This window comes from Pristiophorus japonicus, chromosome 5, assembly GCF_044704955.1.
Source record: "Pristiophorus japonicus isolate sPriJap1 chromosome 5, sPriJap1.hap1, whole genome shotgun sequence".
NCBI lineage: Eukaryota > Metazoa > Chordata > Chondrichthyes > Pristiophoridae > Pristiophorus > Pristiophorus japonicus.
In genome coordinates, this window is record NC_091981.1 from 236,232,169 (window position 1) to 236,244,776 (window position 12,608).

General features: G+C 47.6%; 1 protein-coding gene across 6 annotated transcripts in view; it reads left to right on the top strand.

Moving 5' to 3' along the window:
* The window catches only part of armc3 (armadillo repeat containing 3), a 350,931-nt gene that overhangs the window by 313,055 nt on the left and 25,268 nt on the right, over positions 1-12,608 (top strand). For all 6 annotated transcript variants that reach the window (XM_070881406.1, XM_070881407.1, XM_070881408.1 and 3 more), the window contains one exon: positions 7,681-7,878. In XM_070881406.1, coding sequence (XP_070737507.1) covers positions 7,681-7,878 — 198 coding nt within the window. The remainder of the gene's footprint in view (positions 1-7,680; positions 7,879-12,608) is intronic.

The window sequence follows — 12,608 nt, forward strand, 5'->3', positions numbered from 1 at the left end:
GCATTATCAACTCACCATCACTATCCTGGGGATCACCATTGCCCATAAACTAAACTGGACCAGCCACATAAATTCCGTGCCTACTAGAGCAGGTCAACGGCTGGGTATTCTGCAGCGAATGGTTTACTTCGCAACTCCCCAAAGCCTCTCCATCACCGACAAGGCACAAGTCAGGAGTGTGATGGAATATTCTCCACGTGCCTGAATGGGCACAACTGCACATTCAAGTAGCTCGTCACCAATAAGGACAAAGCAATCCACTTGATTGACACATAATCCACTGGCCCAAACGTCCACCACCTCCACCATCAGTGTACCGTGGCTGCAGTATGTACTATCGACAGGATGCCTTGCAGCAACTCGCCAAGGATTCTTCGGCAACACCTCCAAAACTCATGACTTCCACCAGCTAGAAGGGCAAGGGCAGCAGATCCAAGTTCCCTTGACTTGGACCAAAATTGATGTTACTTCACCGTTGCTGGGTTAAAATCCTGAAACTCCCTACCTAACAGCACTGAGGGGACCTTCACCACACAGACTTCAGCAGTTCAAGAAGAATGACTAAAAAAATGATTAAGAAAGGGAAAATAGACTATGAAAGTAAACTAGCACGAAATATAAAAACAGATAGCAAAAGTTTCGACAGGTATATAAAATGGAAAAGAGTGGCTAAAGTAAATGTTGGTCCCTTAGAGGATGAAACCTGGGAATTAGTGACGGGGAACATGGAGATGGCAGAAACTCTGAACAAATATTTTGTATCAGTCTTTACAATAGAGGACAAAAAAAATATCTCAACAGTGGACAGTCAAGGGGCTATAGGGGGGGAGGAACTTATCACAATCACTAAGGAAGTGGTACTCAGTAAGATAATGAGACAAAAAGCAGATAAATCCCCTGGACCTGATGGCTTACATCCTAGGGTCTTCAGAGATTTAGCGGCAGGGATAGTGGATGCATTGGTTATAATTTACCAAAATTCCCTGGATACTGGGGAGGTCCCAGCAGATTGGAAAACTGCAAATGTAATGCTCCTATTTAAAAAATGGAGGCAGACAAAAAGCAGGAAACTATAGTCCACTTAGCCTAACATCTGTGGTTGGGAAAATGTTGGAGTCTATTATTAAAGAAGCAGTAGCAGAACATTTGGAAAAGCATAATTCAGTCAGGCAGAGTCAGCATGGATTTATGATGGGAAAGTCATGTTTGACAAATTTGCTACAATTCTTTGAGGATGTAACGAACAGGGTGGATAAAGGGGAACCAGTGGATGTGATGTATTTGGACTTCCAGAAGGCATTTGACATGGTGCCACATAAAAGGTTACTGCACAAGATAAAAGTTCACGGGGTTGGAGGTAATATATTAGCATGGATAGAGGATTGGCTAACTAACAGAAAACAGAGAGTCGGGATAAATGGTTCATTCTCGGGTTGGCAAGCAGTAACTAGTGGGGTGCCGCAGGGATCAATGCTGGGACCCCAACTATTTACAATCTATATTAACGACTTGGAAGAAGGGACTGAGCATAACGTAGCCAAGTTTGCTGACGATTCAAAGATGGGAGGAAAAGCAATGTATGAGGAGGACACAAAAATTCTGCAAAAGGACATAGACAGGCTAAGTGAATGAACAAAAATTTGGCAGATTGAGTATAGTGTTGGAAAGTGTAAGGTTGTGCACTTTGGCAGAAAAAATTAAAGAGCAAGTTTTTATTTAAATGTAGAAAGATTACAAAGTGCTGCAGTACAGCGGGATCTGGGGGTACTCGTGCATGAAACACAAAAGGATAGTATGCAGGTACAGCAAGTGATCAGGAAGGCCAATTGTCATGTATCTCACATTACTGTCTATAACTGTATCTTACCATGCTATACAAGACTGTAACTGGATATGACCTGTAACAATAAGCATACCTTACCACCAGGGGTGCACTTGCAGGAGACACTCCATACCTGTCCCACTGTTGTATATAAAGGGAGGTCTCAGGCAAGTGCAGCACTGGAGAGCTGGAATTAAAGGTGCAGGTCCTGAGTGACCTTGACTTCAGCATGTGTCTCGTGTAAGTCAGTACATTAGAGTCAGGACTTAACAGTGGCGATGAGTTACGGGATCACAGAATCCACAGAATGGCTACCAACAGCTCAGATGAGAAATACAATGCTGGAGACAATTGGAATGACTTTATAGAAAGGCTCCAGCAAAGCTTTGTGACCAAAGACTGGCTGGGTGACGATAAGGCAGACAAGAGAAGAGCCCATCTCTTGACCAGCTGTGGCTCGAAAACATACGCTTTAATGAAAGACCTGCTGGCACCCGAGAAACCAGCAAGCAAGTTGTTTGAGGAGTTGAGCACACTGGTGAGAGACTACCTGAAGCCAGCGAGCAGCCTGCACATGCCCAGACACAGGTTCTACAACTCCAGATGCTGTGTGGGCCAAAGCATACCCGACTTTGTGGCGGAACTTCGGAGGCTGGCTAGTTCAAGTGAGTTCCCCGATGAACTAAGGTGAGAAGTACTGAGAGACTTTTTTATTGAAGGAATAGGCCACGCAGGCATATTCCGAAAGCTTACAGAGACTAAGAACTTGACTCTCGAGGCAGCAGCACTGGTCGCACAGACGTTCTTGGCAGGCGAAGAAGAAACGAGGCTGATCTATACTTCAGGTATGACAACCAACGAGGCATCGGAACAAGGGGTTCACATTGTGAAACAAACCGCTACCCCCACACACAGACAAAGGCAGGAGAGCAGGCCTTCAACAGCAGACAGTTGCGCCAGAAGCCATCAAAATCAAGGGCCACATGAACGGCCGATCACACCTCATCAACCCACAATGCGAGTAATCCACAACAGATTGAGAGAAGCTCAAGGGAGATCAGCCAGACGCAGCTCATCCTTCGGAAACAATGGAAACGGTCTGTGTTGGAGATGTGAGGGAAGGCACTCAACCAGGGTGTGTTGATTTCAGCATGCCGTTTGCAGAAACTGCAACTACACAGGGCATCTGGCTCGTGTGCAGAAAAACAGCAGCTCGGCTGGTATACGAATCGGAAAGGTCGGAAAGCGGACCAGAAGACGGTTGGAACAGTGCACGGAACGCCGAGGTTAACACAATCAATGTCCATTGTTCTTACACCAAGACGCCTCCAATTATGATGAGGGTTCTACTCAACTGGATACCTGTCAACATGGAACTGGACACAGGGGCCAGTCAATCCCTCATGAGCGTTCAACAATTTGAACAGCTGTGGCCGCACAAAAGCAACAGACCAAAACTCACAAAGATCGACACCAAACTAAGGACCTATACTAAAGAAATCATCCCAGTCCTTGGCAGCGCCGTGCTCTCAGTCACACACAAAGGGATGGTGCACCGACTTTCCCTGTGGATTGTCCCCGGGGATCTCCCAGCCCTGTTGGGAAGAAGCTGGCTAGCAGAACTTAATTGGAAATGGGATGATGTTCATGCCATGTCGTCAGAGGAACGGACCTCCTGCTCAACAGTTCTAAGCCGTTTTCAACATCTCTTTCAGCCAGGTGTGGGCACCTTCAAAGGGGCTAAAGTTAGAATCTACATCACACAGAATGCCAGACTGGTCCATCACAAGGCTAGAGCGGTGCCTTATGTGATGAGGGAAAAGATTGAAAACGAACTGGACCGGCTTCTGCGGGAAGGCATAATTTCTCCCGTGGAATTCAGCGACTGGGCAAGCCCCATCGTCCCCGTCATGAAGCCTGATGGATCCGTGCGTATCTGTGGGGATTACAAGTCTACCATAAACAGAGTCTCCCTACAGGACCAATACCCGCTGCCCAGAGCGGAGGACCTATTAGCCACGTTGGCTGGAGGAAAACTTTTCTCGAAACTTGACCTCACATCTGCGTATATGACGCAAGAACTGACCGAAGAGTCAAAGCTACTCACCACCATCAACACACATCGAGGCCTTTTTGTGTACAATCAATGATCATTCGGCATCAAGTTGGCAGCTGCTATATTCCAGCGCAACATGGAAAGTCTGCTCAAGTCCATCCCGGGGACAGTTGTGTTTCAAGATGACATACTCATCATGGGCAGGGACACCAACTCTCATCTCCGCAATCTTGAGGAAGTACTAAGTCGATTGGATCGGGTAGGCCTAAGAGTTAAGAAATCCAAGTGTCTGTTTCTCGCGCCTGAGGTTGAATTTTTGGGCAGAAGGATTGCCGCTGATGGAATTCGCCCAACCGAATCCAAAACCGAAGCGATTCGCCTGGCACCCAGGCCCCGGAATGTCTCGGAACTGCGCGCCTTTCTTGGGCTACTCAGTTACTTTGGGAACTTTATGCAGAACTTGAGCACGCTGCTGGAGCCTCTCCACATGCTACTCAGAAAGGGGTGCGATTGGTTTTGGGGGGACGCCCCAAGAACGTGCCTTCAATAAGACATGCAACCTTCTATGTTCCAAGAGTGTTTTAGCCTTTTTTGACCCAGGTAAAAAGTTAGTCCTTACGTGTGATGCGTCAATGTACCGGGTCGGGTGCGTTTTACAGCACGTCAATGATGCGGGTAAATTGCAGCCCGTTGCTTATGCCTCCAGGTCACTTTCGCGGGCGGAGCGCGGGTACGGTATGGTTGAGAAGGAGGCGCTCGCGTGCGTGTACGGTGTCAAAAAGATACACCAATACCTTTTCAGATCCAAGTTTGTGTTAGAAACCGACCACAAACCCTTCACATCCCTACTATCCGAGTGCAAGGCAATCAACGCCAACGCCTCAGCGCGCATTCAGCGGTGGGCACTCATGCTGCCGGCTTACGACTACACGATAAGGCACAGACCAGGCACAGACAACTGTGCCGACGCGCTTAGCAGGCGACCACAGAAGGGTCCGACGAACAGGACTGTGAGATGGTCATGGCAATCAATGCCTTTGAATCCACAGGTTCGCCCATGACGACTCGCCAAATCAGAGCCTGGACTACCAGCAACCCCACGTTATCTCTAGTTAAAAGATGCGTTTTAACCGGTGATTGGGCAGAGGCTCGTGATGCCTGCCCCGAGGAGGTCAAACCCTTCCATAGGCACATGCATGAACTCTCACTACAGGCAGACTGCCTGATGTGGGGCAGCCGAGTAGTTATGCCCTTACAAGACAGGGAGGCGTTTATCCGGGAGTTCCATCGCGAGCACCCAGGGATCGTCCTTATGAAGGCCATAGACAGATCTCAAGTCTGGTGGCCTGGCATTGACGCAGACTTGGAGCTCTGCGTCCATCGGTGCATCATTTGTGCCCCCAGGGAGGCCCCCTTAAACCCCTGGCCCACCAAACCGTGGTCGCGGGTGCATGTAGACTATTCGGGCCCATTCATGGGCAAAATGTTCCTCGTAGTCGTTGATGCATTTTCAAAATGGATCGAGTGCACCATTTTAAACTCGAGCACCATCTCCACCACTGTGGAGAGCCTTAGAACCATGTTTGCAACGCACGGCATTCCTGACATATTGGTCAGTGATAATGGTCCGTGCTTCACCAGCGCAGAATTTCACGATTTTATAGTTGACCACAGTATAAATCACATTAAGACAGCACCTTTCAAGCCGGCCTCCAATGGCCAAGCGGAGCGAGCATTGCAGATCATTAAACAAGGCATGCTCAGAATCCAAGGTCCCACGCTGCAGAGCCGCCTGCCGCGACTGCTGCTGGCATACAGATCTCGTCCGCATTCGTTGACTGGGGTGCCCCCCGCGCAACTATTGATGAAACGAACCTTAAAGACCAGTCTCTCGCTAATCCTCCCAGACATGCATGAAATTGTTGAGGCTAAGCGTCAAAAGCTAACTGAGTACCATGACCGAAATTCGAGGGGGAGGTGGAATGAGATAGGGGACAAAGTGTTTGTGCTAAACTATGGCCGGCATCCCAAATGGCTTGCAGGGACAGTAACAGACAAAGAGGGAAACAGGCTACTGGTTGTACAAATGGACAATGGCCAAACCTGCCGGAGGCATGTAGACCAAGTAAAAAATAGATTCACTGATAACACTGAAGAACCAGAGGCAGACTATAATGTGGAACTCACACCACACCTGGTGGACAGACAGGTGGAACAACCTGAGGAAAGGGCAGTCTCAACAGACAGCCCAGGCGAGATATTAGCAATCACACCAAACGAAACAGACAGCCCAGACGAGATTCCAGCAATCAGACCGAACGAAAAACAGGCACCAAGGCAAACAACTGAACCACAACTAAGACGCTCCACGTGAGAGCACAGACCACCTGAGAGACTGAATCTATAAAGACAATAAGACCTTGGGGGAGGGTGATGTGATGTATCTCACATTACTGTATATAACTGTATCTTACCATGCTATACATGACTGTAACTGGATATGACCTGTAACAATAAGCATACCTAACCACCAGGGGTGCACTTGCAGGAGACACTCCATACCTGTCCCACTGTGGTATATAAAGGGAGGTCTCAGGCAAGTGCGGCACTGGAGAGCTGAATTAAAGGTGCAGGTCCTGAGTGACCTTGGCTTCAGCATGTGTCTCGTGTAAGTCAGTACATTAGAGTCAGGACTTAACACCAATGGTATCTTGGCCTTCATTGCAAAGAGGATGGAGTATAAAAGCAGGGAAGTCTTGCTACAGCTATATAAGGTATTGGTGAGGCCACACCTGGAATACTGCGTACAGTTTTGGTTTCCATATTTAAGAAAGAATATACTTGCTTTGGAGGCAGTTCAGAGAAGGTTCACTAGGTTGATTCTGGCGATGAGTGGGTTGGCTTATGAGGAAAGGTTGAGAAGGTTGGGCCTCTACTCATTGGAATTCAGAAGAATGAGAGGTGATCTTATCGAAATGTATAAGATTATGAGGGGGCTTGACAAGGGGTGGATGCTGAGAGAGACTAGAACTAGGGGGCATAATCTTAGAATAAGGGGTCGCCCATTTAAAACTGAGATGAGGAGGAATTTCTTCTCTATGAGGGTTGTAAATCTGTGGAATTTGCTGCCTCAGACAGCTGTGGAAGCTGGGTCATTGAATAAGTTTAAGACGGAGATAAATAGTTTCTTAACCAATAAGGGAATAAGAGGTTATGGGGAACGGGCAGGGAAGTGGACCGAAGTCCATGATCGGATCAGCCATGATCATATTAAAAATGGCGGAGCAGGCTCAAGCAGCCGTATGGCCTACTCCTGCTATTTCTTATGTTCTTATTTAAGAAGGCTCACCACCACCTTCTCAGGTCAACTAGTGCTAGGCAATAAATGCCGGCCTTGCCAGCAACACCCACCCCTCGTGTATCAATTTTTTAAAAATTTAGTAGAGTGGAATAGTGCTTGTGGGGCCCACAGGAATGTTCCTCACTGGGTTCATGGCCTGGAACACTCTAAGCAGCAAAAGTTGGTCAATTTCAAATTGCAGTGATGTTTGAAGTTGGTCCTACTGGCTTCACCTTCAAATGGCTGGTATGTACTGTATTTTGCCACCCTCCCCATTTTTCCTGGGCAGCTCAGTGGGAACTCAAGGTATGTGATCACCTGCCTATATATATATGCAAATGGCCTGACCCTGGAAACCTCAGTGGGGTGCAATTCTCACTCCATCATAGTTGTGAAAGAGGATTGTGAATTTTTGACCACATCATGTTTAACAAGTGCCCAAATATGTTTTATCACATACAGCAAAGGAAAAAGCAAAGGAAAACGGGAAGAGGAAAAGCTGAAAGAGGAAGAATTACTCCAAACCAAAGCTGAGGAGGAAGAGAAAAACAAACCATGGGAATTACCCTATGATGTACTTTTTGATGCTTACATTAGTGAAATTACAAGAAATATTTTACCACTCCCCAGCACAAGAGAACAAGTTGTGTCCCTTGCAACGTAAGTACTGTTCTACACAATTTTGAGTGTAAACTGAAATAAATTTAAAACATCGAAACAAGTAATATTTTTGAATCGGGTTCCTGATTCATAAAACTTGTCCTGAGCTTCAAATGGTTATTTCATGGATATCATCATCATAGGCAGTCCCTCGAAACGAGGATGACTTGCTTCCATGCCAAAAAAGGATGAGTTCACAGGTGTTTCAATGAAGGACCTAATATTCCAGGTCCTGAGCTACATCCTGAAGGGTGAAAGATGCCTGTGCGTGGATTTTTTTAATGTATGATGACCGTTACACATCAGCCACCACACGAGCTTGACAGAGCTAGTTATGTAGAGAGACTACAGAAGCTCCTCAGAGCAGTAAAGGATAGGGGATTTAATAGGATGATCAAAATTTTGAGGGGTTTTGATTGTGTTTCCACTGCTGGTGGCTCAATAACCAGTGAATGCAGATTTAAGATAATTGGCAAAAGAACCTGAGGGGAAATTAGGAGAATTTGTTTATGTAGCTGTATGATCTGGAATGTGCTGCCTGAAAGGGTGGTGGAAGCAGATTCAACAGGAAAATTAAAAAGGGAATTGGATAAATATTTGAAGTGAAAAAGTTTAAACAGGGCTATGGGGCAAGAGCAGGAGAATGGGATTAATTGGATAGATCTACCAAAGAGCTGGCACAGCTTTCTGTGCCGTATCATTCCAGCTGCTAGTGTGTAACCATGATCAAAGATCTTCAACTATAGGGCACCCAAGTGAATGCAATAATATGTGCAGACGTGACATCATCAGACCTCACGTGGTCAGATGTCATGTCATGTGGTCAGATCACAACAACTCATTATGTAAAAAAAAGTCACCTCTGCTTGTTTTGCCAATCACCTTAAATCTGTGTCCTCTGGTTACCAACCCAACTGCCACTGGAGACAGTGCTCTATCAAAACCACTGGTTGGTTGGCAATTTAAGTACTATAATGAAGTTGCGTGCCTCATATTTAACCTGTCTTCCAGCTTTAACCCTTCCAGGTTTAACTCTGGCTGGCCGGGTTTCCCAAGCCTTTGGAAACCCAGCCACCAAAGGGAGGCCAGGAATGCTTTATAGAAAAGGTATGCCTTTACAGCACTGTTTGTCTTGCCAGGAGGAGAAGGAGTGCTTCCTGCCAGCTGACCAAGCTTACATGCTTCCCTGATCATCAAACGCCTCCCCAGAGACGGCCACCCCGCAAAGGATTGGTGACCACCCTCTCCTCTCAAGTTCCGGACAAGCCCCTCTCTATCAGACTAACCCAGCTGCAGGCTCCTTACCTTCTCTTGGACTGCAGTCTCCTACGCAGCATTTCCCGCCTGAGAGCCAAACCTGTCAATCAAATTGGCTTCCGGGCGGGAACCTGCTGGAAAAAAAGACGCACGTTTTGTGCACAGGGTGCGGGGAAAGATGGACCAGGTTTCCTGGCAAACACTCCGCACCCCCCTACCTCCACCCCGGCTCACAAGACCCGCCCAGTAAATATCGGCACCTTTGATTCCACCGATAACTAATACAAACTCACTAAAATTGCACTGATAACTAATAGTAACACTGGTAACCAACAGTAATATAATAAGTGGGTGACGGTGTGAGCTGTGAGGAGGACGTTAAGAGGCTGCAGGGTGACTTGGACAGGTTAGGTGAGTGGGCAAATGCATGGCAGATGCAGTATAATGTAGATAAATGTGATGTTATCCACTTTGGGGGCAAAAACACGAAGGCAGGATATTATCTGAATGGCGGCAGATTAGGAAAAGGGGAGGTGCAACGAGACCTGGGTGTCATGGTTCATCAGTCATTGAAAGTTGGCATGCAGGTACGGCAGTCAGTGAAGAAGGCAAATGGTATGTTGGCCTTCATAGCTAGAGGATTTGAGTATAGGAGCAGGGAGGTCTTACTGCAGCTGTACATGGCCTTGATGAGTCCTCACTTGGAATATTGTGTTCAGTTTTGGTCTCCTAATCTGAGGAAGGACGTTCTTGCTATTGAGGGAGTGCAGCGAACGTTCACCAGACTGATTCCAGCGATGGCTGGACTGACATATGAGGAGAGATTGGATCGACTGGGCCTTTATTCACTGGAGTTTAGAAGGATGAGAGGGAATCTCATAGAAACATATAAGATTCTGACGGGACTGGACAGGTTAGATGCGGGAAGAATGTTCCCGATGTTGGGGAAGTCCAGAACAAGGAGACACAGTCTAAGGATAAGGGCTAGGCCATTTAGGACTGAGATGAGGAGAAACTTCTTCACTCAGAGAGTTGTTAACCTGTGGAATTCCTTGCCGCAGAGAGTTGTTGATGCCAGTTCATTGGATATATTCAAGGGGGAGTTAGATATGGCCCTTACGGCTAAAGAGATCAAGGGGTATGGAGAGAAAGCAGGAAAAGGGTACTGAGGGAATGATCAGCCATGATCTTATTGAATGGTGGTGCAGGCTTGAAGGGCCGAATGGCCTACTCCTGCACCTATTTTCTATGTTTTTATGTAAGTCACTGATAGTCTGTACATAACTCTTAGTAATAAATGTGATACATCATTATCCTACCTGGAATTTTTAGCAATTCTATAACCCGCTTGTTGTGTTCCTAACACAGATGAGACTGCACACAGGGAGGTTAACGTAACAGTGACCTCAGTCTTTATTAAGACACTCCAGAGTGAGTAACAGGCCTTAGGGTCCGGCTTATATACAGTGCTCCCAAGGGATGCTGGGATCCCTTGGGACTTCAGGGGATGCGTTCCCTGGTGGCGGAACATGGGAGTGCATGCTTTACAGATACACAACATCACTCACTCTCAAAGTCAAAGTGAAAACTATTTACAAGGTGATGCGGTCGGGAGTCTTTCTTTCCCTGGTGGACAGCCTCGGTACAAATGTCTGTTCTGGTGTATTGGCTGTGCCCTCGCTGGGCTGGCGTGTTGTTGGCCCTGCAGGGCTGCTGGGTGAGCCGGGCTTTGCTGGGCTGTTGGGCGTGATGGGTTCGATTTCCTGGTCCGGTGTGCTGTCGTTGATCCTTTGGGTGTGTGTTGTGGGCTCGAAAAAGGTGGTGTCTGCTGTGAGTTGTTCAGGGCAGTCTGTGAACCGCAGCCTCGTTTGGTCCAGGTGCTTTCTGCAAATTTGTCCATTATCTAGTTTGACTACAAACACCCTACTCCCTTCTTTAGCTATCACCGTGCCCCCGATCCACTTGGGACCATGTCCATAGTTTAGCACATACACAGGGTCATTAAGATCAATTTCTCATGACACAGTGGCGCAACCATCGTTTATATTTTGTTGCTGCCGCCTGCTCTCTACCTGATCATGCAGGTTGGGGTGAATCAGAGAGAGTCTGATTTTAAGTGTCCTTTTCATGAGTAGCTCAGCCGGGTGCACCCCTGTGAGCGAGTGGGGTCTTGTGCGGTAGATGAGCAGTACTCGGGAGAGGCGGGATTGGAGTGAGCCTTCTGTGACTCGTTTGAGGATCTGCTTGATTGTTTGTACTGCCCGCTCTGCCTGCCCATTGGAGGCTGGTTTAAACGGGGCCGAGGTGACATGTTTGATCCCATTGCGGGTCATGAATTGTTTAAATTCGGCACTGGTGAAACATGGCCCGTTGTCACTGACCAGTATGTAAGGCAGGCCGTGGGTGGCAAACATGGCCCTCAGGCTTTCAATGGTGGCAGTGGCGGTGCTTCCTGACATTATTTCACATTCAGTCCATTTTGAAAAAGCATCCACCACCACCAGGAACATTTTACCGAAAACGGGCCCGCATAGTCGACATGGATCCTCGACCATGGTCTGGAGGGCCAGGATCACAAACTTAGTGGTGCCTCTCTGGGCACGTTGCTCAACTGAGCACATATGCTGCATTGCCGTACACAGGATTCTAAGTCAGAGTCGATACCGGACCACCACACGTGGGATCTGGCTATCGCTTTCATCATTACTATACCCGGGTGTGTGCTGTGGAGATCCGAGATGAACGTCTCCCTGCCCTTTTTGGGTAGCACTACGCGATTACCCCACAACAGGCAGTCTGCCTGAATGGACAGCTCATCCTTTCGCCGCTGGAATGGCTTGATTAGATCTTGCATTTCAACGGGATGCTGGCCCAGCTCCCATGCAGTACACAGTTTTTTTACTCGGCACAGCAGATGATCTTGGCTGGCCCAAGTCCTAATCTGGCGGGCCGTGACAGGTGATTTATCATTTTCAAATGCTTCCGTGACCATCAACAAGTCTGCAGGCTGCACCACCATCAACAAGTTTGCAGGCTGCGCCATTTCCACCCCCGTGGTGAGCAATGGTAGCCGACTGAGAGCATCCACACAGTTCTCGGTGCCTGGCCTGTGGCAGATGGTATAGTTATACGCTGATAGCGCAAGTGCCCACCATTGTATGCGGGCTGAGGCATTAGTATTTATCCCCTTGTTTTCAGCGAACAGGGATATGAGGGGCTTGTGATCAGTTTCCAGCTCAAATTTGAGGCCAAACAGGTACTGATGCATTTTCTTTATCCCGAACACACACGCTAATGCCTCTTTCTCAATCATGCTGTAGGCCCTCTCGGCCTTAGACAAGCTTCTGGAAGCATAGGTGACAGGTTGCAACTTCCCCGCAATGTTAGCTTGTTGTAACACACACACGACTCCATACGATGACGCATCACATGCTAGCACGAGTCTTTTACATGGGTTATACAATACAAGCAGC